The sequence below is a fragment of the Typopeltis vanoorti genome, chromosome 21 (genome assembly GCF_054136105.1).
Source record: "Typopeltis vanoorti isolate ZY-2024b chromosome 21, IOZ_Tvanoo_1.0, whole genome shotgun sequence".
NCBI classification, from domain to species: Eukaryota; Metazoa; Arthropoda; class Arachnida; order Uropygi; family Thelyphonidae; genus Typopeltis; species Typopeltis vanoorti.
This window is the reverse complement of record NC_143569.1, coordinates 72,257,623-72,285,530: the sequence shown is the minus strand read 5'-3', so window position 1 is coordinate 72,285,530 and position 27,908 is coordinate 72,257,623. Positions and strand designations below refer to the sequence as shown.

The following is a 27,908-nucleotide window of genomic DNA, read 5'->3' as shown; positions in this document are numbered from 1 at the left end:
AATAAAGCTTTTATGAAAACTTAATTAATGTTTGAAACTATAACTCATTTTTAAGGAATGTTAGTCAAGCGAGTAATATTTATTATTCGACTAGTTTCACCGATTTTTGCTATCGGCATCTTCAGGGATACAATTGGTAAGCGATATGAAGGTAACAGACTAAGTTTTAACTGACAGTTCTAATTCATACAAAATTAGTACTGTGCGTGAGACAATATGGGGAAGACCGCTAGAGGGACTCGTGGTGTGTAGTGTTTGTTGAGAGCTCCTGATAAGATAAGTGTTATTTTAAGTTATCATTGACAATTTTGCTTGAATATTACGTAGTTTTCTTTGCTTTTCATATCTTAGTGTGTCTGTTTGTGTATTTTTGGTGTTGTTTCAATTATTAATTCGATATGATATGATAGCACATGGCTTTGGCAAGAAGAAAAATGGCAGCTAGTAATAATGGTTCACCATCTTTATTCAATAACGGTAACATAAAGGAGATTATTCAGTGTACTATCTGCAAAATGTATACGTTGTGGAGAGCAGTTGGAGTATGGTTAGATGATGATAGTGGAGTGAATGTGTGCAGAAAATGTAAGGAAAATGAGGAATTAAAGTATGTTTCAGGTCATGAGTGTGATATTTTTGTCAAATTTCAGAATGTAGAAAATAGCGATATGATAAGAAATTGTGAGGTTGTACCAGAGAGCTGTAAGGCCATGAATGTAGATTCATTGCCTCACAGCTCACGATAATACAGAAAAAAATGAATGGTTTAACAGATAATAAAAAAGATGAGACAGATGCACTGAGTGAGATCGCGCTGTTGAGCGGAGTGATACATAGAGCAAAGCGGCAGCTGGAGTATATGCACAAATGTCTACCGAGTGTACCAGCCAATAAAAAAAAAGTATGATAGGAAAAATAAGAGTATGATTGTGAACGTAAACAAAATGAAGGAGCGAGTGCTGTATGGAGATTCGTTAGCACGACGTGTGATAGTAGAAAATTTGACAAAATCGTACCAACCTGGTGTGACCATTAAGGACGTAAGTGAATCTATTAGGGAGCAAAAGCAAAGAGTGAAAGAAATGATAGTGGTGGCAGGTACGAATGATTTGAAAGGAGATAAAATGGAAATGATAGAGGACCTGAATGAATTGTTTGAGGTATCAAAAGAAAAGAGTGAGAGAGTTAGGATGATTAGTCTTTTGCCGCGATATGACAGTGAAGAGTTTAGAAGGAGGGCCATAATTGCAAATGACTTTATGCGTGGGTTATGCATGACGAGTGGTGTGGAATTTGTGGACGTGTGGAGTGAGTTCGATGGGTGAAAGGATTCTATATAAGATGGATGGTTTGCATTTGAATGGATTCAATGTAAGGAGACTTGAAAAAGTGTTGTTGAATGAAGTGGATGTGTAGAATCAGAGAAACTAGATTTATTAAGGGGTAGGGGAAGTAGATATACAGACCTTAGGGAGGCAGTTGAGTGTATGAATGAATATAATATACCTGAGCGAATAAGGACACCAAATCAGAATGGGATAGTTAGTATAAGGCATCAAGGTAAGGAATGGGGCTAACAGAGGTCTGCAATTCATGTATACTAATGCTAGGAGTATTAGGAACAAGAAGGAAGAATTTTTGGCCTTGGTTGGCACTTCCAGACCACAGGTTATTGGCATTAGTGAAACATGGCTGACTGAAGATGATATAGCTAGTGGGATTGAATGTGTTCGGGAATGACAGGGAGAATAAAATGGGGGGGGGGGTATTATTGATGATAGCTGATGAGCTGCAGCCAAGGAGAATAGAAGTCGAATTGCAGGATAGAGAAAAGAGCACATTTGAGGCCATTTGGTGTGAGATTGAGGCTAGCAGAACAAAATATACAATTGGGAGCTGCTATAGACCAGGTGATGGAAAAGATGGTGGAGATAATATGCATAAGCAAATAGAAGAAATGAGTGGAAGGAGGGTAATTTTTATGGGAGATTTCAACTATGGTAGCATTGATTGGAGGGAGGAGAGGACACATGGAAGGAAGGAATTGGATTTTATGCGGTTATTAAGGGATAACTGTCTGCGACAGCATGTAATGGAAAATACTAGGGGTCAGAGAGTGTTTGACCTAGTAATTGCATCTGAGGATTTGATTGTAACGAATATGACCACATTGCCACTAATTGGTGAGGTGAGAGTGATCATAGGGTCTTAACTTGGGAGGTGGCGAAAGGTGTGGAATTTACAATCGCAGGTACATGATTTATTGGTTGAGAGACATAATAATTTGCATGAAAGTTCATTTCTTTAGTGTTTAGTGATCTAATTAAAGTTTTCCAAATATCAGGTAAGTTTAGACCTTGATTCTTATTTAGGTTTCCAGTTGAACAGGCAACTATAGCAGCTTCCTTGAAGGTTCTGGAATGGTAGTTCTCTTCTATATAGGGCATAGGTCGAAATTTGGCCCCACTGAAGAGACCTCAATAAAGGTCGAAACTAGTCTGGGTAGTGGCCCTTAATGCATAACATTATACATAACCACAAGGAGATGTGTTTTGCATTATGGGAGATGCTGGGATAGGAGTGATGATAACTAGCTCCACCTTTGTTACGAGTTGCCCTGTGTTGTACTACCTTACCCCAGTCCTGAAGATATTTTCATGTGCAAACTTTGTTTGCTCACACTTGGATAAAGGATTAAACTAAATTTATTATAGTCTAACCAAGTGAAAAATAAACTTTCAGCATCTTTCTCTAAATCCAGAGTAATTTAATAAAAAGGTGGCACACCTTTTGGCAACTCCTATAGGTGAAGATGACCTCACTGTTGCTTTTGCCTGGTATCTCCACCTCTGGGCCTGGTTCCCACTGAAGAGGCCTCAATAAAGGTCGAAACTAGTCTGGGTAGTGGCCCTTCCCTTAATGCATGACATTATACATATCCGCAAGGAGATGTGTTTTGTATGCTCCACCTTTGCTACGAGTTGCCTGGTGTTGTATTACCTTCCCCCATTCCTGAAGATATTTTCAGGTGCAAACTTTGTTTGCTCACACTTGAATAAAGGATTAAACTAAATTTATTATAATTCTTTCTTGTTATTGTTATCAGCTGTTGCATCTTACTACTGGCAAAAACCTCTCCCAAATTTATTCTGTCTTTGGGAATCCACATTGTGCATATGTTATCTTCTATCTTGGCGACATGGCCACTCCAGTTCCAGTTTATATTCTTTCTTAAAATTACATAAATAGAGCCCAGTTCAGCCAAATGCAACAACTCTCAGTCAGTTCAGGGTGTGTGAAGTTCAAATAAATCTTTTCTCTATCTCCTAATAACTAACAGGTTGCAGCTTTGGCTGAGTGGTTAGCACATCTGCTCTCCAACTAACAGATTGTGGGTTCAAATCATGCAGCAGGCATGAGTGATGTGATTGTCTTTAGGTGTTAGATGAATTTCATCATTAGTGTGACACCACCACCACCACCACCACCACTTTGCTTATTGAGGCAAGTGACTTTAAAAGTTCCATGTTAGGTCTCTAGAGCAGAGTTTGCAGATCTATAGTACATTAGTACTATGGGTACTAATGTATTATAGGTTTGCAACCTTTCATCAGTGGAAGCAATATAAAAAATTATTCCATCTTAATTATCCATCTTTGCATTGAGTAAACCAACCAAACAAACAAACAAAAAAAACCTTTGTTTCTCTCGACATCCATTAAAAAAACTGACTAAATAAAGGATATTCTAGATGTAATCCAATGTTAGCCTAACTAGAGACTTTTATAATGATTTAAAATTTCCATTTTCTTATATGTGAACTTTTTTTTTAGTTACATTTATAAACTGCTGAGCTTATACTGGTTGTCTTATCAGTATTATTCTTGAACTTATACCCCAACAAAAGCCGGACTGGTTGGCCTAGTGTATCCACTCTGAAACCAACAGGTTGCAGGTTCAAATCCTACTGTGTGTATGGATGTTTGTAATTGTCTTTCCTTGTGACTGCTATAACCTTTGATATGGCACACTATGACCTTTGTTGTCCTTGCACCGTTAAAACCATAAATCATCATCACCGAACAAAAACATAGTCTTCCTCTGAACTTAGGCCACTGCTGCCCATCACTCTCAGACCTCAAATTTCATTAACCTAAAGCACAATTCCATCAATACAGTACACAACCTAAAGTGTACTTTAGGCTGTGTACTGTACAACACCTTGCACTTATTAATATTTATACTGCAACTTCACTCATTTTTTCAAGCTTATAGTTTATTTAAAATTCCTAAAGGGAATTTATATCATCATTTCTTACAACACTCCTCAACTTTGCATCATATCAGCAGCTAGCTGAAGATCCCCCCTGCAAACCCACATGAAATATCAATAACAAACAAGTTAAACAGATGTTCAAGAGCAGAATCCTGGCACACCAATTGTTACGTTCCCTTTCTAAGACCCCCCCCATCATATATAACTTCCTGGTGTTATTCATAAAACTAACCTCAAATCTGTCTAACCAATTTATTTTCCATCCCATCTCCCTCTGCTTATACACAAGTTGTTTATTAATTTTTTACAACAACAGAGTTTTTCTTCACTCTGAATCACTTCCTTAGATTGTAACAATCATATCATTTTCAGTATCCAGAGCTATTTATAATAATGCATTCCTGTAAACAAGTTTTATTTTGCTTTCCATTTGCTTATCAGTTCTAGTTTTGACTGAATAGTATGGGGAAAATGTGTTAAAATGTCTTAAATGTCAATTTGTGTGTAAATCTCTAAAATACAGAAATTGTGATAACCGAGTTAACTTCAGTTTCGCTGAATTCTCTTCATATACCAATGGAAATAAGTCATATATAATTCTGTTCCCTTATAAATGTGATAATATCTAGATCTTCAAATAAAAATAAATTTTTCTTCTTGTTAAAACAGTCTTTTCTTGGCATAATCAGACCATTGGCTTGAACTTCATTTGACTGAGTGGATAGTGTTTCTGCCCTCCATATGGGATTCAATGTCAGTTCTCTCTCTGGCATGAATCATTTTTATTTTCCATTGTGAGGACATCACCCTGCTTACTGAAGTGGTTTGCATCCAAACGAATGAGCTTTGTGTTTTGCTGGGATTACTGTTTCTCTCCTAAGCAAATATTTGTTCTATAAGTCATAAATATGTAACCATGTAGAATGATATCTTCTGCTAATAAATATGATGGTGTTCTGGATTCACTCTGTTCTCTTTAATACAGAAGTCCAATACTTTCTACATGTTGGTAGGATACTTCCACAGACATTTTTTTCAACAGAATTGTCAAATAGTAATTCCACTGTATTCCTCCAGTGCCATATATTCGTCATGGCCATATATTCAGTCAGTATATAAAAAGCATGAATATATATATATATATATATATATATATGTATATATTCATGCTTTTTATATACTGACTGAGATCCGAGAATTAGAATAAATAACGAAATTTATTAAACTACGCTAAATGTTTCATTGGGGTGGCCAACTTCTTCAGCCGTGATAGAACATATAAAGCCAATAAAAAACACTGTAAAGAAAAAACATTGAGTGACTATAAAGCCATAAATTATGAAAATATAAAATTGACTATAAACTACAGTTATTTTGAACTGGAGCTACAGTCCGTGTTAAAGTTCTATTGCTAGAAACCTGTGCGCGTGTGATTTCACGAGTGCGCCGATATCTGACAGCAGAGCTAAAAGAGACGGGCAAATTATAGCTGAGGTTACTGTTTATATGAAGAGAGTTATATATTTATATGAACTGGACAATAACTTCAAACCTGCACATATGCCACGACGAAGTAGAATGCCGCATAATCGAATCTAAAGAGATCTCAGTCAGTATATAAAAAGCATGACATATCCCAATTCCGAGTCAACACTGCTAGTCATCATATATATATATATATATATATATATATATTTATTTATTTGTAAAGAATTGAATGACTAGAACCGAGATTTAAGTAAAAAGGTTTTAATATAAAAACACAACTAGTTTCGGCTTGTAACAGCCTTCATCAGGTGACATTATAAAAAAAAGAAAAAACACTAAAACGCTGTAGCTTAAATAAACTACGAACATCATAGAGAGTCTTTACATAATTGACACTAAATTGTTGTGGTTGCATTTAAATCTGTTCTTTATTAATTGTATTGTTGGGAAAGTGTGTGCTAGTAGCATCTCGTGAACGCTAGTACATGATTACAGCTGAATGACAATCTGGGAGGTTGTAGCTCGAGTTATTATTTATATCTTGGTCTTCCTCTGGGTCGTTTTGCTGCCAACCTGGCAGAGAACACTTGTTTTGCTAATCTTTCCTCGCCTATTCTGTTTAAGTGACCATACCACCTGAGATTAGCTCTGGTAACACATTCCTGGATGCTGACAATGTCAAGTTCTTTCCTAATATCCTCGTTTTTAATATGATGTTGCCATTGATGCCATCTGTTCACGCCTATAATCTTTCTCAGGACTCTCATATCTGTGGTCTCTAGTCTTTGGTCAAGTGTTTTACTTCTGACCCAGCTCTCAGATTCATAAGTTAAAACTGATTTGAACACTGTCTTGTATACAGCTAATTTAGTGTTCCGACTAATTTCTCTCTTATTCCATATGAATTTATTCAATTGACTTCCCACCATACCAGCTTTGCTGATTCTGTTGTCTAATTCTATATTTAATTTACCATCTTCAGTAAAAATCGTGAATAAATAGCTGAAATGTTTTACTTGTTCCACAGGTTCTCCATTCACAACACAGTTGACATTTTCAATGATTCTGCCTATTTTCATTGTCTTTGTCTTTTTATTGCTGACCTTCATATTATATCTATTACAACAGCTATTCAATTTAGTCAGAGAATCTTGCAGACTTGTAGCAGATTTATTTAGAAGTATAACATCGTCTACATAAAGCAAAGAGCTGACATTAACATCTCCAATTTTGATATGTTTAATACCACTTTCTTTCATAATGTGATCCATATAGATAATGAATAACAGAGGGGATAATGTACATCCTTGTCTCACACCAGATTTAACATTAAACCATCTTCCTGTACTTCCTTCAATTCTAACTGCTGACTTACAACTAAGTATTGCTTGATATAATGCCTCATTGACACCATATAACTGCAGCGTATTGAATAGCTTCTCTCTTGGCACCTTATCATATGCCTTTTCCAAATCGACAAAACTTAAATACAGATCTTTGTTATATTCCCATGCTTTCTCGACTATTTGTCGTAAAGTGAAGTTCTGATCCTGACAGCCTCTATTTGGCCTGAATCCAGCTTGTTCTTCACCAAGCTTTTCTTCCACAATTCTTCTCAACCGTTTCTCAAGTATACTTGCATAGATCTTGCCAGGAACACTCAGTAGGGAAATACCTGTGTAATTCTCACATGCAGTTTTATTTCCCTTTTTATATATGGGTACTATGAGAGCTCTACCCCAATCATCGGGAATTCGTCCCTCTGTTCAGGCTTTCTGAACTATGCAGTGCAGCCACTGTAAGACTCTTATACCACCATACTTCAGCATTTCTGGTCGAATATCATCTACTCCTGCTGCCTTTCCACATTTCAAGCCTTCGATGGCTTTTTCTACTTCAAGTATGGATATGTATTCCTGACTGCATGCCTGGTCAGTGTTTTTTACCACTGTGCTGTCATCACTGCTTGTTTCATTTAGCAGTTTTTCAAAGTAATTACTTCATACTTCAAGGATATCTTTTTTTCTCCCGTTTTCATGTCACCTTTATCATCTCTAATTCCTTTTACAGCACTCTTTCCTCCATTCTTAAGCTTCTTCAACAACCTCCAGAATATTTTGCCACCTTCTTGATATTTATTTTCTATATTCTTGCCAAAGTCCTCCCAGACTTTTTTAGCTAGTTTTACACAGTGTTTAGCCTTCTTGCATTTGTCTCTATATTCTCTAAGAGCACAAGATGACTTATTTGACAGGAACTTTTGATATGCTTTCTTCTTTTCCTTCACTGCCTCTTTAACTTCCTGTGCCCACCAGGGAGTTCTGATTTTTTTATCCTTACAGACAACCTCACCACATGCCTCTCTGGCAGAATCAATGTTTTCTTCAGAGTTTGCCACTGAATCTCCAAGGTTTGATTCCTGTTCTCAAACTCTTTCATTTTTTCTTCAATAATCTTTGTGTATTTTAGTCTACAGTTCACATCTGAGAGCTGCTCAACTTTTATTCGCTTTAAAACTTTCTTACATGTTATTCTTTTCAATATTAAATTCAATTTTATCCTGCTCAAGACTAAATAGTGATCACTTCCAATTTCAAATCCTCTGTACACTCTGGTGTCCTGCATCAGGGAGAAAACATCACTATCAACGATAACATAGTCATTGAGACTTTTCTTATTCCTAGCCTCTTCTCTCCATGTGAATTTGTGCACATTTTTATGTTGGAACATGGTGTTAGTAATAACCAGTCCATGTCCTGTGCAGAAATCCAACAGATATTTGCTATTATTATTAGCTTTGCTCTTTTCTCCAAATTTTCCCAAAATATTTTTGTATGTCTCACAATCATTTCCTACTCTTCTATTTAGATCTCCAACAAGGACCAGCTTTTCCTTTTTCATTATGTCAGTTGCTTTTTCTACAGCCTCAAAAAATTCCTCCACTTCTACCTTAGTAGAACCTTCTATGGGACCATAGGCACAAATAACTCTCATTGTCCAGTTCCCCATTCTCATATTGGCCCACATTACTCTACTTGAGACTGACTGCCATTCAAGAAGATTAGCCTCGTATTTTGTGTTGAATACTATGGCTACTCCTTCTTTTCCTTGATTGTCATTGCCTGAATATAACATTTTGTATTTATTGCTCAGAAAGATCTCACCAGTTTTGGTCTTTTTTGTTTCAGTCACCCCTATTATGTCGATCTGGTACTTATCTAATTCCTCAGCTAGCTCCATTTCTTTGCCATTCAGGCTTCTTACGTTGATAGTACCGATCTTTAACTCTGGTGATGTTGAGTTGGGGTTTGTTTTCAGATTTGTTCCAGTAGTGGCCCTGGTTCCCTGGCCTTGTTTAACCGGGCGACGCCCCAGCTGGCATGAAATTCTGTCATGTTGTACCATCATTTTTTATTTTGGTTTAACCAATAAGAATACAATTTGGTCGGCTAAATCCTAAATTGCCATCCCATCCTCGTTCATTCAGGATCGAAGTAGATACCCAACAGAGTGCACCACGAGAAGGTGAGGATTGGACATTAGTTCAGAAGCCCTGGTCGGTTCTCCGCATTCCATTAAAGGCTATGTGGAGGTCTCCTTTCAGCTATACAGCTTTGACCCTTAAGCACCCCTGTGTGTATATATAATCCTGAAATTTGAAGTAACCAGACCTGATGCAATGTGTAAGCAAGGCTAACATTTTTTTGGATAACTTGTCCTTGAGTAATGTTAGGACTTCATCTGTTGGAACATTAGTGAACAAAGAAGTTATGTCCAAGCTGATGATGTCATCTTCATTAAGTGTAATATCCTTCATGTAAGTAACAAATTCTGTAGTGTTCTTGATAAAGGATGGTGACTTGCCTGAAAAACTTTTTAGTATTTGGCAAGATATTTTGAAAGGTTCTACGTCGGAGAATTGATACCTTCTACAATTGGGCGTAATGGGATGTTCTCTTTATTGATTTTAGGAACACCATATATGCGCAGAATTAACGGATGGAGAGAGTGTAGAGATAAGCGAACGTTTTGGGATAATTCAGTTGTTGTAATTGAAGCATTTTATTCTGGTAATCTTCAGAGTTGAGGATGACTGTTGGATTGCCTTTATCCACAGGAAGGATAATTATATCTCTGATGTTTTTTAAACTTTTAATAGTTTTGCGTTCTGTTGAAGTAATGTTATCTGCAGGTGGTTTTGCGTTATTGATGATAAAGATTGATTCAATACGTAGAAGCTTTTGCATCTTAAATTGAATTACTTCATAATGATACCTACTCAATACTCGAGAGAGAGAGAGAGATCCAACTCGTGAACTTCAAAATCGTACAAACAACTTATTAAAAACAACAACAACTGAATTATCCCAAAACGTTCGCTTATCTCTAAGCTCTCTCCATCTTAATTCCTCGCATATATGATGTTCCTAAAATCCATAAAGAGAACACCCCATTACGCCCAATTGTAGAAGGTATCAATTCTCTGACTTACAGCCTTTCAAAATATCTTGCCAAATACCTAAAAAGTTTTTCAGGCAAGTCACCATCCTTTATCAAGAACACTACAGAATTTGTTAAATACATCAAGGATATTACAGTTAATGAAGATGACATCATGGCTAGCTTGGACATAACTTCTTTGTTCACTAATGTTCCAACAGATAAAGTCCTAACATTACTCAAGGACAAGTTATCCAAAAAAATGTTAGCCTTGCTTACACATTGCATCAGGTCCGGTTACTTCAAATTTCAAGATAATATATACAAACAAAATCATGGACTGGCTATGGGTAATCCTTTATCCCCTGTATTCGCAAATATTTACACTTAGAGGTTTTTGAAACCAAGGCTATCTCTTCATTTATTTTAACACCTAAAGTTCGGAAACGCTATGTAGATGATGTCTTCATTATTTGGAGCCATGGACATGATTCCCTTATGGTTTTCCTCGAACATCTCAATAGCCGACATCGAAGTATTAAGTTTATTGCCGAGCTTGAAAGGGATAATTCCTTGCCTTTTCTTGATGTCAAACTGACTCGCTCTTCTGGAAAACTCAAAATATCGATATATAGAAAGCCCACACATACCAACAGATATCTGCATAGTCAGTCCCATCACTTCCCTCCTCATAAGCTTGGAATAATTTCCACCTTGGGACATAGAGCCTGTTCTCTTCTGGATGACCCAAATGAACTTCTTACAGAAATAAGCCATACGAAAACTTCTTTCGAAGTTAATGGATATTCCAAGCGAATCAATGAAAAATTCCTTCTTAATCCTCCTAGACATCACTCAGAAGAAACAAATAGATTCAAACGCAATATATCGATTCCTTACATAAGTACAGTTTCACATAAATTAGCAAAAGTTCTAAGAAAATACAATATCAGAACCTTGTTCACTCCACTTCCAAAGATCCGTTTCTTAATAAGCCACCCAAAACCTTGTCATTATCAACTCAAATACCCTGGTGTATATAAAATATTGTGTGATTGTGATATTTCTTATTTTGGGCAGACAGACAAATCTGTCGAATTGCATATGGAAGAACATGAGGGACATTACTTACAAGAGACAGCGAGCCAGTGCATTATCAAGTCATATCCTTTTCTCGGCTAATCCTAATGATGAAAACCAAAGTCACAAAGTCTGCTGGGAAAAATCTACTAACGTCTTCCATTGCAATGATGAACTAGAGAGAAAAATCGTGGAATCTAGAGAAATCATCTTCAATCCTGTTCATCTAAATAATAACTTGAGCCACAACCCCCCAGATTGTCATTCAGCTATAATCATGTACTGGCGTTCACGAGATGCTACTAGCACACACTTTCCCAACAATACAACTAACGAAAGAATAGCTTTAAATGCAACCACAACAATTTAGTGTCAATTATGTAGAGTCTCTCTATGATGTTCGTAGTTTATTTAAGCTTCAGTTTTTTAGTGTTTTTTCTTTCTTTTATAATGTCACCTGATGAAGGCTGTTACAAGCTGAAACTAGTCATGTTTTTATATTAAAACCTTTTTACTTAAATTTCGGTTCTAGTCATTCAATTCTTTATAAAAATATGTATGTTAACCGAGTTAATGATCATTCTTTCATATATATATTTATTTATTTATTTTTCCCACACACGAAAAGCCAGAAGAGTCTGTAGCAAACAGGTGCTGTGCAAGGATGTAAATATAGCTATAGTCCAGTAATCCAGCTTTTTCTTTCTCTTCATTTATTATGTTTATTCTTTTGGTTGTATTCATATTTAGCATTTTCATGTTATATTAGTTACATCATCTCTTAAACCATATTATAACCTTTTTTTTCTCTTCACATATAATCATTTTTATGATAAGCATATAAGTTTCATAATATGGAACCTGTAATATGCTAGTGCTATTCATATTACTCTGGTGTAAATGTATGAGATATTTATTAAATTTTAAGAATTAATTTTAACTGTATAAGTTAATAAATAATTTCTTTAATTCCTAATTATATACTATATGTAAATATAAAGACATTATAACTAATTGCACTCAGTTTTAATCTCATCTAGGTTTTACAAATATATTTACTTTTCTCTTTTAGGTAGTCAGTGCCCCATACAAACCAAATGCCTTCTTAGCATTTGGACGAATCTTAAATGCACCATTGCGAATGTTAAAGGATTGCATCCATATTATGCGTTTGGAAATGGTAAAAAAAAAAAAAAAAATTATTTAGTTTGCAATGTTCTTATCAGTATTTGAAGATAATGTAAATCTTTAGACAATAAATATCAAAAAAATTTATATTTCAAGCAAATATTTTATATCTAACAGCATTAATTATTTTGTTAATTATTATTTTAAATATTTATTTTTTTTTAGTTTCCTGACAGGCCACTGAAGTGGGCTGTGCATTGGTGCTTGACATTTCCTCCAGCTGCACCATCATATGCTCCTCCAGGCATGTCAGCTGTTGTAATGATAAAGAGTAAAATGTTGTTTTTTGTAAGTATCATTAGTAGAAGAAGACATTAAAAAATTTGATATTTGTGATTATTAACTAAAAAGGTATTAAACAGCTTTTTTTAATCTTGTTAAAACAATTTTTTTATAAAAAGCTAGTCACATAGCAAAATGGAGTTCTTTAGAGTTATAAAAAAACAACATGAGTTATGCGAGTTTGAATCATCTTCGTTGCAAGTTAGCTCAGCAAGTGAGAATAATTCGATGGGGGGGGGGTTGAAGGGCTGTGGCATAAAATATTATACTTAATTCCTCCCTCTAAGTTCTAAGACAAAACAGTGCATGTACTCAATTAGTGGTTTTTCAAAGCAATTGTATATTTCATCTTGGTGATTATATTTTATTAAAAGTAATATGAAATCTTTAATTTCATATTATTGTTAATAATATGAAATTAAAGATTCTTTTCACATAGGCTTTTGATAACTTTTCTGCCTCAAGTATTCATATGTATTTATTTATTGATATATTCTATAAATCAATATTTATTGATATTGATTTATAGAATTTAGGAAAATAAAAGTTGAGGAAAGTATAGAATTTGCCACAGTCTGTCATTGCCTGTAAAGTTTCTCATCGCAGCTGAAATATCCTGAATTTATAATGAACTTAGAGTTCCATAATGAGTGATGGAAAGACAGCAGATAGAAGTTCTGAAGTATCATTTAGTGGTATGTTGGTGGAGGATGAGGTAAAGTCAAAAATGACCATTAAACCACAAGAGTCAAGTTTCAATTTTCAAGTTTTTGAAATAAAACCAGAGGTATTTTATATAACATAGTAGGAATGACTTGTAAATAACTTATATCTCAGAATCAAACTCACTATAGAAATAGAACTAAATGGAACTTTATCCTTTCTTGATATCTTTTTAAATTAATTAATTAGTGTATGATGACACAGCGGCTGTGAGTCCGTGTGGATAGTACACCACCGTCTTATGAAACCAACATCAAGTTATTGGTTATAATGTACTTTTTTTTGTCTGAAAATTGCATGTGTTCTCCTAGCCTGTTCTGAGGGATCAAAAACCCTCCGCCTCCGAATGAGACCGGTTAACTTGTTTTTAGTCCAGATAAAGGTTCCTCATGTCATGGATGGAATCGAACCCAGGTTTTACTGACCAGAAGGCTCTATCCTTTAAAAAAAAAAAAACAGATAACTCCATATCCACTTTCATCTACTGTGAACTTACTTTCTCTAGTCATTATGTTCATCAAATATCAGCATATTACCTCTCACAGAAATATGGTATTATTAAATGCCTACTAAGAGCTGACATAGTCTATTCCTCATCTGAGTCTCTTCAACAAAAAAATTGATACCATCAAATATCCTCTTTCTCAATGGTTACAATCCAAAAAATCGAAAAAAAAAAATCAGCCATTTTTCACCTAATGTAGAAAAATGGAGTCGTTATCCTATATGTTAGAGGCAACTTGGAATGTGTGGCTTGTGTCCTAAAGATACTTCAGCCATATTTAAGCCTATCAAAGATAAAGTACAATGCATATTGCTACCTGGAGTAATCAAATTCCTTGTAATTGCAATTTGTCCTACTTTTGACAGATGGGCTTATCATTGCAAAATGCATTTCAGAACACCTATCTTATTTTGAACTCAAAAACATACAAATCTGGCCTTGCTGAATATAGAATGAACAATGCTATCATTCATTCTATATTCAGCAAGTATATAGAATGAACAGGTGCTATCCATAGGATCATCTGGAAGGAAACTAAATTACTACACAAAAGCAACCATAAATTTGTACATCTTTTCAAAGAAAGTGCTGATGGACTTTCTCTTTCCAAATTTGGGAAGTTATCAATAACTCATCATCAAATTCCTGATATATATTCCTCAAGGGGTTGTACAGGATATGATAGTACTACATGAAAAATTACATCGTTACTAACTTGCTATCTACAATTTTCCTCCAAATCAGTCTGTTACCTGTCAAGACTCCAACATTATCAGATCTTATATTTCTATCTTCTAAGGCATTTTTTACTGTATCAATCCACCTATATCTTGGTCTTCCTCTGGGTCTTTTTCCTGCCAACCTGGCAGAGAACTAATCTTTCCTCTCCCATTCTGTTTAAGTGACTATACCACCTGAAATTAGCTCTGCTAATGCATTCCTGCATGATGACAATGTCCAGTTCTTTCCTAATATCCTTGTCTTTAATATGATATTGCTACTGATGCCATCTGTTCATGCCCCTAATCTTTCTTAGAACTCTCATATCTGCGGTCTCTAGTCTTTCGTCAAATGTTTTACTTCTGATCCAACTTTCAGATCCATAAGTGAAAATTGGCTTGAATAATGTCTTGTATACTGCTAATTTAGTATTTTGGCTAATTTCTCTCTTATTCCATATAAATTTATTCAGTTGACTTCTACCATACCAGCTTTGTTGATCTTATTATCTATTTAGATATTTAATTTACCATCTTCACTAAAAATCGTGCCTAAGTAGCTGAAATGTTTTACTTGTTCTATAGATTCTCCATTCACAATGCAGTTGATATTTTCAATGATTCTGCCGATTTTCATTGTCCTTTTAATGACGATCTTCATATCATATCTATTACAGCAGTTATTCAATTTAGTCAGGGAATCTTGCAGACTTGTTGCAGATTTATTTGGAAGTATAACATCGTCCGCATAAAGCAAAGAGCTGACATTAACATCTCCAATTTTTATATCAGGTTCAATACCACTTTCCTTTATAATGTGATCCATATAGATAATGATTTAACCATCTTTTATTCTAACTGATGATTTACAGCTATAATAAAGACTAAGTATTGCTTGATATAATGCCCCATTAACACCATATAACTGTAGCGTTTCGAATAGCTTCTCTCTCTCGGCACCTTGTCATATGCCTTTTCCACATCTACAAAACTTAAATACAGATCTTTTATTATATTCCCATGATTTCTCACCTATCTGTCATAAAGTGAAAATCTAATCCTGACAGCCTCTATTTGGTCTGAATCCGGCTTGTTCTTCACCAAGCTTCTCCTCCACAATCCTTCTCAGCCATTTCTCAATTTTACTTGTATATATCTTATCAGGAATACTCAGTAGAGAAATACCTTTGTAATGCTCATATTTAGTTTTAGTGGTATGTTATTTCCCTTTTTGTATATGAGTACTATGAGAGCTCTACTCCAATCACCTGGAATTTGTCCCTCTGTCCAGGCCTTCTGAACTCTGCAGTGCAGCCCCTATACCTCCATACCTGAGCATTTCTGGTCAAATGTCATCTACTCCTGCTGCCTTTCCACATTTCAGGATTTTGATGGCTTTTTTCTACTTCAATTATGGATATGTATTCTTGGCTGCATGCCTGGTCAGTGTTTTTGTGCTCACTTTTGTCATCACTGCTTGTTTCATTTAGCAATTTTTCGAAGTGATTACTCCATACTTCAAGGATATCTTTTTTTCTGCTGTTTTCATGTGATCTAATTCCTTTTACAGCATTCTTTCCTCCATTTCTGAGCCTCTTCAATAACCTCCAGGATATCTTGCCACCTTGATATTTATTTTTTATATTCTTACCATAGTCCTCCCATGACTTTTGTTTTGCTAGTTTTACATTGTTTAGTTTACATAGTGTTTATCTTTCTTACATTTGTCTCTGTATCTCTAAGAGCACAAGCTGACTTATTTGCCAGGAACGTTTGATATGATTTCTTCTTTTCTTTCACTGTCCCTTTAACTTCCTGTGTCCACTATGGCGTTCTGATTTTTCTATCCCTTACAGACAACCTCACCATATGCCACTCTGGCTGATTCAATCAGTGTTTTCTTCAGGGCTTGCCACTGAATCTCCAAGGTTTGGTTCCTGTTCTCAAACTCTTTCCTTTTTTCTTCAATCATGTTTGTGTATTTTAGTCTATAGTTCAAATCCGATAGCTGCTCAGCTTTTATTCGTTTTAAAACTTTCTTACATGATCTTCTTTTCAATATGAAATTCAATTTTATCCTGCTCGGGACTAAATGGTGATCACTTCCAATTTCAAATCCACTGTATACTCTGGTGTCCTGCACCAGTGAGAAAACATCACTATCAACAATAGTATAGTCAATGAGACTTTTCTTATTCCTTGCCTCTTCTCTCCATGTGAATTTCTATGGATGCTACATTTTCATCACAGGACTACAAAGGCATAACCTTATGTCACAGTAATGCTGCACTACATGGCATTGATGTCTGTCCATGAAACTGCTAAATTTTGTTGAACAATTGTCTCATCCAACATAGTCCAGATTTGGCTCTGAGTAGCTTTTATTTATCTATAATAAATTTAGTTTAATCCTTTATCCAAGTGTAAGCAAACAAAGTTTGCACCTGAAGTATCTTCAGGACTGAGGCAACTCCTGGTAAAGGTGGACCAAGCTCTCATCATTCCTTGTCTTAATATCTCACATAATGTAAAGCTCATCTCCTTGTGGACATGTATAATGTTATGCATTAAGAGAAGGGCCACTACCCAGACCAGTTTTGGCCTTAATTGAGGTCTCGTCAGTGAGAGCCAGACCTAGAAGTGGTGATACTAAGGCAGAAGCAATGGAGAAGTCATATTTACCTATACGAGTTGCCAAAAGGTGTACCACCTTATTATTAAATTACTCTGGATTCAGAGAAAGATGTTGGAAATTTTTTTCCACTTTGCATTATGGGAGATATTAAGACAAGGGGTGATGAGAGCTTGGTCCATCTTTACCGCGAGTTGCCTCAGTCCTGAAGATACTTCAGGTGCAAATTTTGTTTGCTTACACTTGGATAAAGGATTAAATTAAATTTATTATAGTCTAACCAGGTAAAAAAAAAAACTTCTAACAACTTTTATTTATCTGATTTGCTAAAGAGTCACCTGCGCAATTGGATATCACTTAAACACTAATGCAGGATTTAAACCATCATAAACAGTCATGGTCATTCATTTTTTTCTGAAATGCTTTTTCGCTATCCAAGTTCTTGAACATTAGGAAAAATGTATATAGAATGAAGCTGGATACATAAGACTAATTGCAGGTAAGTTATTCTCTAAGAATGATTGGCTGAGTGATTTGCATCTCTGCTTGTCTCATCATGATACTTAAAATAGTAAATTTACAACCTCTTGTGGGTGAGATTCATATTAAAGAAATAAAGAAAGAAATAGAAAAATTCAGCTTGCCTTTATACATATAGTGTAAGTGTAGCGAAAGAAATTTAACTATTCAATAATGAAAATGTGTTCTATGGACTGACATGTCTCACTTAATGAAGAAGCAAGAATATGGTGACTTCAGCATAAAATTAAGGAAATATATGAAAAAGGATTGATCCATTAATGAGCAGTGGATGAAATTGCTAATCTTTCTGAACATTGTTTTGCTATCTAGCTACATCCACTTATGACACTTCAACTTGATCATCTTCCTCCCATTTTCCTTAGGCAATAATACCTCACATGATGTAATTATAGATCATTAAGAAATATTATGAGTTTTATCCATTTTTCATAGCTAGCTCATTCTCCAAATTTAAATCCCATTAAGCACCTGTGAGAGCAAGTGGAAATGGAGTGGTGGGGAGGAAGAATGAGGGTCTCTTGCAAAGAAGTGTCCAACCTGGAAACCATATAGATCTAAGTATGATATTTGCTTGAAATATGGTAGTGATTTGTGGCATACTCATAATAACTTTGATCACAGTGAGAGATAAGCTGAAATCCTTTAAAACTTATCTACTATACTGTAGCTGCTTCAAATTTGACTATTTCTTCAGCGAGGATGCCAAAGTGCTATGACATCATCCCAACTTGAACCATAATTACTTTTTTTACTAAAATTTGGGAGAGAGTTCTTCTTATTAGTTGCAAGTAGTAGTAGTTTTTGTTGTTGTTGTTTTTTACTACAGTACTAGTGTAATACAGTACAGCATGTGAGCTGCTGTACTGTATTACATTAGCATGCAAGTCGCATCTTTTGAAATCCATTATTGCTGTTATTCTAACTTGTGTTAATTGTCTGCTTGCTGAAGATGATCTGTTATATTCAAATCAGAATGTTTGCTTTAAATAAAATTTTAAACTTCTTGTGTCTACATGTTTCAGATTTATTGTACCTCTGTGGCTTTGGACTTTTGGTTCACAGAAAATTCATCATGCAAAAATTCATCTCATGACAAATTGATAATTTTGTAATCTTCTGAATTGCCTTAAAACTTTTAAAGATTCATTGCATAAATATTATTTATGTGATGAATAATGGTTATTTAAAATATAATAAAAGTTTAGTAGGATATCAATGTAATGTCCAAGAATGAAAGAACAGTCATAAATGAAGCTAGTGTTTAGTATTATCTGTAATATAAAGAGCAAACTAAATGATTTGGTATGATGTGTCATTATCAGAAAGAGAAGTAATACCTAAATTCCATATAATATGAATTCATTAGAATTCATATTATTGATGATTTAACTGATATATATAAATATATAAGTGCTCTATGTCTGCATAGTTCACAAATGTAAATTTGAATACCCATATTTTTAATAGCCAAAAGAAAATGCTTCAGAAAATAATTGTGTTAAAGTAGCATTTAAAGTATTATATGAACAATCTCCTCGTTATTCTTAACAGCTCCAGTTGACTAGAGTAGGACTGAATGTACCTACAGGTGCTGAACCTCAAACTGTAGTAGTTCCCATTGTATATGATATGAATACAAACACCACATTACTTGCCGATCGAAAAGATACTACCACTATGTCACCCACAGATCCATTCTTCATCATTGGCAATGCATTGAAGAGGTTTGCAGATTATAATCCTCAGCTGGGTAAGTTTAAATTTTTTTACAATAATTTCATGCATATTCAGCATGAAACTTGATTGTTTGCTTATTTTTATGTGTATTCAGTAATACACACACATTAAAAATAATACATGGTAAAGGACACTTGAGTGCATTTGTTTTGCTAATTTATTCTATAAATATGCAGTTAAGTAATATTTCTGCATATATGTGTAACTTAGGTCTGCTTTAGATAATCTTGAGCGAACTTCTTCCGATTGTTATTATTATTATTATTACAAGAAACCTTCAGCAGCTCATCAAGTGAGGCCATGCATCATTTACACTATCTTCACACACCACCTCTAAAGGTAAGCTATTCTAGTCACACACTGCTCTATCAGAGAAAAATCAATCTCACCCATTTCTTGACTGCATTCATTCTCAGCTTCCAAGGATGTCCTCTCATCCTCTCCCCACCCCTCCATAAGATGAAAAATTCCATCTACTGGTATTCCCCTTCAGAAGTTTGTAGGTGTCTATCGTATCACTCCTCTTTCTCCTTTTTTCTAATATCTGCAGTCCACAAATTCTCAATATCTTCTCATAATCTGCATTCCACAGTCCCGATAATGTCTGCTTTAACATCTTCTTTGCACTCTTTCCACTGTATTGTCATCACCTCTGAAGCCAGGAAACCAGATCTGCACAAAATAATCCAGATGAGGTCATATCAAATCTTTGAAAAGAGGAAAATTACTTCCTTGGCTTCGTAACTTCGACTTCCGACCTACTAAAAACTTCTAAAATCTCTAGCCTAATTTCTTCAGACATAATCCCATCAATATAATACGCCATTGAATATCTCATTACACCAAAGTACAACTAGCACTGAACAGAACAGTCATTGTCACGTGCAACCATATTTCCATCTTATTCAAATTATCTGCAAGTTCTGCATGTCATTTGCATTCCTGACTACCCTGCCTATCTTTGCATCAATCAGCAAGTAGCTATATATGTCCTATAAAATCATTCCTAATGTCATTAATGAAAAGATTGAATAACAGTGACCAAGGACTGTCCTTGGAATATACCACTGATCACATTCCACATACACCACTTTTTGATATCTGTCAATTCATTTCCTTGTCTAATTCATTACCCATCATATTATTATAAAATGTGAGCAATTCTTCCGTTAATTCTTGAGCTGAATTCCATTTGAGTGTAATACAGTAGTAATAATACCACAGCATGCTGAACATTGTTATGCTCTTTGTTTGTAGATGAAATTTAGTAATTACATATATTCATTGGGGTGTGGGATAACTTAAGGATCACAGCTACATAACTAGGTGGAAACTCCACATAGCCAATAAAGAATGCTGAGAACTGACTGTGAGTTCTGATCTGGGGCTTCTAACATATCTCCTCTTTTTTGCCTATCAGCCAGTTTTTGAAGCCCATGGACCTCCAATCCATTCTCAGATCTGCAACAATCTTTGTCACTCTCCTCTGGATCTTTGCCACCACTTCTTCATCACCACGGAATCTGAATGCCCAGATCTGCATACAGTACTCCAGTTATGGCCTTATTAGAGCCACATATAGGGAAAAGATAACTTATCTCTATTTCTGCTTGTTAGTGAGTTCTTCAGGTAATACGATGTTCTGTTTTTACTATCTTCATAATATGCCCTCTAAACTTAAACTCCCTGTCCACAATCACCCCCAAGTCCTTGGCTTCATCAGTTTCTTGCAGTTTATTTCCAATCAGTGTAGTACACAGCTAGTGATCTCTTCTTCCCATCACCTTACACTTGGCTACATTAAACTGGAAGCCATTTACCTTAGCTCATACTGGTAGCCGGTTTAAGTCTTCCTGCAGGATCTGTTTTTGTTTACCATAGCCATTCCCAGTCTTCCTTCAGGATCTAATTTATTTACCATATCCCTTCCCAGTTTAGCATCGTCAGCAAATAACTGAATATTTCCTATATCATCGATGTAGAAATTAAATAACAGAGGACCAAGTACTGCACCTTCTGGTACACCACAGGTCACCTGCCTTCTCCTGGACTCAGCTCCTCCATAAACCACTCTTTGATATCTGTCCATCAGCTACCCTCTAATCCAACCAGATTCATCTGCATTGCTCCAGTTTATGCAACAGAGTTCTGTGTGAAATCCTGTCAAATGCCTTTGCAAAGTCTAGCAATATCACTGAGTAGCCATTTCCCTTATCCAACTCCAATGTTCAGGGCCGAATTCTCCATGCTTGCTGCGCAAGCTCATTAATTGAGAAAGAAGTAATATTTATTTATTAATAAATGCATGCATTTATAAGCATTCCATTTAGGCTTTTATTTTTGTAGACAGAAGACATCTTAAGCTTGTGCGGCAGTAATTGAGCTTTGTGTTGTGCATCGAAGGCCAATGCTTGCTCGTCTAGTCAAAGCTAGGAAGAGTTTTAGTTTTGGGAAGAGATAGAAGTCAGAGGGAATCAAATCTGGGGAATAGGGTGGATGTCCCAACAATTCATAGTGCAGATCCCTTAATTTTCCCATTGCCAAAACACCTTTGTGGGCAGGTGCATTGTCCTGAAAAGATGATTTTTTCTTCTGCAAACCGGATCTTTTCTCATGAATTTTTTTGTCTAGTCTGGTTAAAAGATCGGAATAATATTCCCCGGTTATTGTTTTACCTTTTTCAAGATAATTAATAAACAAAATGCCTTTAGCATCCTAAAACACCAATGCCATGACCCTTCCTGCTGATGGAACGGACTTTGTCTTCTTTGGCGCTGAACAACTGGCTTCTGTCCACTGTTTTGACTACTGTTTGGATTGTCGTGTGTAATGGTGAATCCAAGTCTTGTCCATAGTAATAAATCGACATACAAAATCAGCTTTATTCTTGTTAAAACGCTCCAAGCACTGTTCAAAGATTTTTCATGCGAGTGTGTTTTTGATCTGCTGTGAGCAAGCGAGGCACCCATCTTGTGCAAAGCTTTTTCATTTGCCATTCTTCATGCAAAATATAACCTACATGTTCTTTTGAAATGCCTATAGTCTCAGCAATTTTGCGCACTTTGACTCGCCAGTCATCCAATACCATATTGTGCACTTGCTCAATGATTTGTGGTGTTGTTACACTTTTTGAACGTCCTTCACATGGATCATCTTCAAGGCTGGTATGGCCAGTTTTAAACTCGGCAGCCCATTTCTTAATTGTTGAAAATGAAGGAGAAGAGTGCCCATAAACTTTTATGAACTTCGAATGAATTTCTCTTGGCATTAAACCTTCTTTTACAAAGAATTTTATAACCGCACAATATTCAATTTTATCCATTTCAAGGGATACAGACACTTTAGCTTCAGACAGCTGTATAAAACAAACTGCTTGAATGACTTGCAATTTCACATGGATGCTTATGACACATGTACCAACTTAGAAAAAAAAATCTTGCCGATAGTGTTACCATCTGTGGTTGAGGCCGAGAACTTTTCAGACCACCTTCATATATTCGAGAAAAATGAATTCAAGAATACATATCAATACTTGATGTATTGAAAGCTATCAGAAACCTGAAATGTGGAAATTCAGGCAGAGCTAATAATATTCAGTTAGAAAAACTCATATTTAGGTATAAAAATTTTATAATGAGTTATACCCCATAATTCAGAATGCCAAATTCCAGATGATTGGAGTATCTCTCATAGAACCCATGTGCGAAAGGGAACTAAAACTGAATGTGAGAATTGCAGTGGAAGTTTCCTACTAAGTGTTTAATATTCAGAGAAGATTTTCTAGGGAAGCTTGAGGAATGGTTAAGAAAAATTGTGGAAACAAAACTGGGAACAAGGTGAATTCAGACCAAATAGGTATTCTCAGGACTAGATTTTTTTTTACTTTATTAAAAGTAAAGAAATAATGGAATGTGACATGGATCTGTATTTAAGTTTTCTAACTCTTGAAGAGACATAATGAAAGGTAGTGATTCAGGTATAAACGACACCAGAGAAACAAAATACAAATGTATTTTATGTAAATGTTTTTTAAGTTGTTTCACTTGATTTCTAATTAGCATCTTCAGAGCACATATACTTATTACAGAACACAAGCACTCGCTGTCAGAAAAACAATTCAAATTTGAATTGAAAAGCAACTAATGCCCTATCAAGGCTCATAGAGGACATGGAATGAATAAAAGGAAGAGAAGTTAGATCTAAATACAGTCATACTTATTGATTGCATTAGTGAAGTGTTTCATAGCTGGAGCTGATTATAAAAAATTGTTGTTTAGACTTATAATGACTACTGATATGCACAGTATTCTTCCATTTAATCTTGTTTGACAGGCTATCTAGAGCATAGTCTACCAATCTTGACTTCCCATAATGATAACAACAGCGTAGTTTTTATGTTCTTCATGCAGGATGTTAACAATTCTGTTGTCCTGTCCAAAGTAGCATAAGTTGTTATCACATGGAACTTCTATGCACTCTAGATTATGTAAGTGTCTGAAACTTGTCCTTGGGAGAATGAATGAAAGTTGCTAGTTGGATGTGTGGTTTAAAAGTGGCAAGGAGATTATGGAGAACTTTGGCTGGCTATATGTGCATTTGAGTATGCCATACTGTTCTGATGTGCTAATGATAATATATGATTTCTTATGGATTCCACTCTCCACCCACCCTCTTTTAGCTAATTTCTGTATAGAACATCTAGATAACCGAGCACCAAACATTACTACACTCGCACCAGTAGTCTAGTTATATGGGTTTTCAGAATGGTTCGTTATCTTTCTTTTTTTAAGAAGACTTACTCATATGTGAAAGTCCTTACATAATAAGTCAGTTATTTCAGTAGTAAGGACTTTCTAATGTTTAAGTTAATTTTCTTAAAAAGCAAGAAAATTCTTGGAATAATATAATGCATTGAATTGTGTTCTACTCCTAATATAATGATTCATTTACTTTGCTTTTTTTTTTTGTCTAATTGTGTTAAACACTGTAATTTGTTCTTATCTTATGATTTGTCACATTATATCAGTTTCTTGCTAAATAAGAAGCTAAAAGAAAAGAATTCATGTTTGTAAAACATGTTATTTGACTCTTCACTTCACTGAAAATGGTGGTCACTAGTAAGTACACTCGGGTCTCTTTTTATGCGGTTTTGAAGTTATGCGGTGCATATTTCATGCAAAATTCAGGATTTCTCCATTATACATAATAAACAGTGTTGCAGCACGTTCTGGCATAACTTGAGTAACTTGTAAGCATTGAGTATCCATGAAGTTTAATTTACTTGTTTTCCTGAATCATTATCGCAAAGTCTAAATTTTGCTAATTTTTATTTTGAAGATTTAATTTGGCCCAATGGAGAAAGAAAAGCAATTTCTTTGGAAATGAAAATAGTAATTTTAGGTCGCTTAGCAAAAGGAGAGGGATCTACAGTGATTGGTAAACATTTTCATTTAGGCGAATCTACTATAAAAGCAATTAAAAAGAATGAAGTTGCAATACGAAAATGTTATTTCTGGCACAAAACTAAGTGCCAAATTATACTCAATGAATAATCCATTTTTTCTAATAAAGAGATGCTTTATTAGAAAAAACGAAACGAGCGCTCGTAATTTGGATTGAAGAATCTCAAAGAAAAAATCCTATAAGTGGTTATTTAATTAAACAAAAAGCTCTTCAGTTTTATGAACAGATGAAGCAATTGGAGCCATCTACTTCCGTTTCCCAGGCTGATAAAGAATTTTCAGCTAGCAAAGGATGGCTAACCGGGTTTTTAAAAAGGAATGTACTTCATAAAGTGAAGATTTACAGGCAAGGTTGCAGCAATAAAAACAATTTCAATTACCTATAGTGGAGGGGGAGAAGAAATGTCGTGGGGTGACAGCTTACCCCCAGATGAGCAGTGATGATGTCTTAAAAAAGGGTGAGCAGCCAAGGGTTAACACTTGAGGAGCTATACAAGCTTGTACAGAACAATCTTTTACAAATATCCATGTCATGCCTTACATGTGATTCAAATATTCACAATTAGAAACCTGTACCACACATCACTATGATGAGTTCGAAACTCTATTTTAGAGATAAAACATGGTATTTTTTATGACACTTCAGGCCTTTAATAAGCAAAGTGGCATCTCATAGTCAGTGAAATCTATCATTTGGATTCTCACTAGTATTTATCTCAAAGATTCAAGAACTGCAATCAGTTTTTTTGGAGGATAATTACAAGCTGCAATCTGGCCATGTGTGATATGTTATTTGTTTTTAATTAAATAGTGAATCAATTATTTAATTTGAATTATTAACTAAAATGAAATAATATTAAAAAGATAGACAAAATCAATTATAAATAAGAAATGAGGTAGTAGATAAAGTGTAAAAATCCCTGATTTGGCGTTTTCACACAAAATGGAGTATGGTAGCTTAACTGACAGTAACATGAATGAAAATAGTAAACTGTAGATCACATGAGAGACTTGCAGGGACAAGTGCAGTAAAAAAAAAAAAAAAATGTCAACAGTGTCATCAAGTGTACTGCGATTTCATGTAATTATGGATTAGTTTTATATTAAAAAGAATATTTAACTTCATACTAACTATTGACTGTCGATGGTACAAAGCCTCATTAAAGATACCAAAGAGCTGCATGCAGCTTGCAAGCTGCGAATTGGCCATGTCTAATCTATGCTGTGTTTAGATTTGAAGCTGAAGCCTGTTGATTACAAAGAACCCATCTGCTTAATCACCCATATTTGGTAACCTAGGTATGTTTTGCCTGTTACATGAATAATCTATAGACAAAATTATCGCTACAGATTGGAAGGTATATATCTTCTCTTCAAGAAGCATTAACGTGCATGGGGCAAGGAGGAATCTGGTATCTTCTGAGTAAGTGTTCTATTAAAGAATTTCCAGCATTTATATGTTCAAACCTTACATATCAACATGTACATAAATTTTTACAATACTAGTTATACCAATCCAGATGTTACAACTGCATTTGAATTTGTTACACAAAAATGAAATGTAGAACATAGTATGTTTGGAGAAATATGTGATATATATAGGCTTTAAATTTCTGAAGTAGGGATTCCTGTAATTGATAGAAGGTAATCATAGTGTTCTATTATTTTATAGCTTTATCCTTGTTAAATTTTATATGGAAATATTACAGTTATTAAAACAATACATTCATTATTTTATTTGTTGCATTGTTTTAAAAAAAAAAGTCCATATTTTTGTTGACATTGTTAGAATGTGTTTTATTTATTATATTTTTTATTTATTATTTTCAGCCGAATGCAGCATTTACCCTGCCATCAGAGAACTGTTGACCAATTTGGTCATTCCTATTTAAAATATCATGATACTAAAACATAAATCTACTTTTGTACAACTTTGTGCATATCATTTCATAAGTACATAGGAAAGAAGATCGTAAAACATCCTTTCATCTCTCTCACATGCATTTGTGAAAGATTTTCACTTGTAAAATGTGGATCTTTTAAAGAAAAAAAAAAACTTGTAATATAATGTGTTGTATGTTTCTTATAATGTAGATACAGTACTTTACTCATAAACCTTGAAGAATGCAAATTAAATATAATTGTAATTTATTGTAATCAGCTACTACTCATCAGAGATATGCAGTATTCATGATGCTCACCTTGATTTACATTGTTAATTGGATTCAGACATGCTGACTGCTTAAATGTGTATGCATCTGCAGGTTCCCCCCCCTTTACGTACATATATTGTTAATAGAATGTACTGTGTGAGATGAATTGGCATGATTGCATGCAAATAGTATACCGAGTCAATTATTTGCCATTAAGAGCATAACTCTTCATTGATAGTAAGAGTAGGTAGTAATCTTACAGAACTACCTGCAATCAAACTAAAATTATGCTTTTATAGGTTATTATGTTAATATTTTTGAAAGCAGTGTATCAAGTGTTTGTTTAATGCCAGTCCCCTCTCACAAAAGGTTGAAACCTCTGGCATGTTAGTACTCTTTGTGAACCAATGACTATATAAATTGGGAACTCTACTCTAGAAACCAGTAGTGTTTTTTTGTGGCACTTCAAATTTCTAATAAGCACCAGATGTCACAATGAATAGTGAAGATCATCTGCATCTAAAGATTGTTACAAACAACCATGCCACAATATGTTTTATTTGACGAGAAATTAAATTCTTGTTATTTTCATTGTTAGCAGAGCTAATCTCAGGTGGTATGGTCACTTAACAGAATGGGAGAGGAAAAATTAGCAAAATAAGTGTTCTCTGCCAGTTTGG

The 27,908-nt window shown here is 34.8% G+C and overlaps 1 protein-coding gene across 2 annotated transcripts in view; it reads left to right on the top strand.

Moving 5' to 3' along the window:
- MED14 (mediator complex subunit 14) overlaps positions 1-27,143 on the top strand; it is a 429,754-nt gene extending 402,611 nt beyond the window's left edge. For both annotated transcript variants that reach the window (XM_090411452.1, XM_090411451.1), the window contains exons 33-36: positions 12,357-12,464; positions 12,638-12,760; positions 19,428-19,626; positions 26,906-27,143. In XM_090411452.1, the coding sequence (XP_090267578.1) occupies positions 12,357-12,464; positions 12,638-12,760; positions 19,428-19,626; positions 26,906-26,967 (492 nt within the window). In that variant the 3' untranslated portion in view covers positions 26,968-27,143. The remainder of the gene's footprint in view (positions 1-12,356; positions 12,465-12,637; positions 12,761-19,427; positions 19,627-26,905) is intronic.
- Positions 27,144-27,908: the final 765 nt, after the last annotated feature.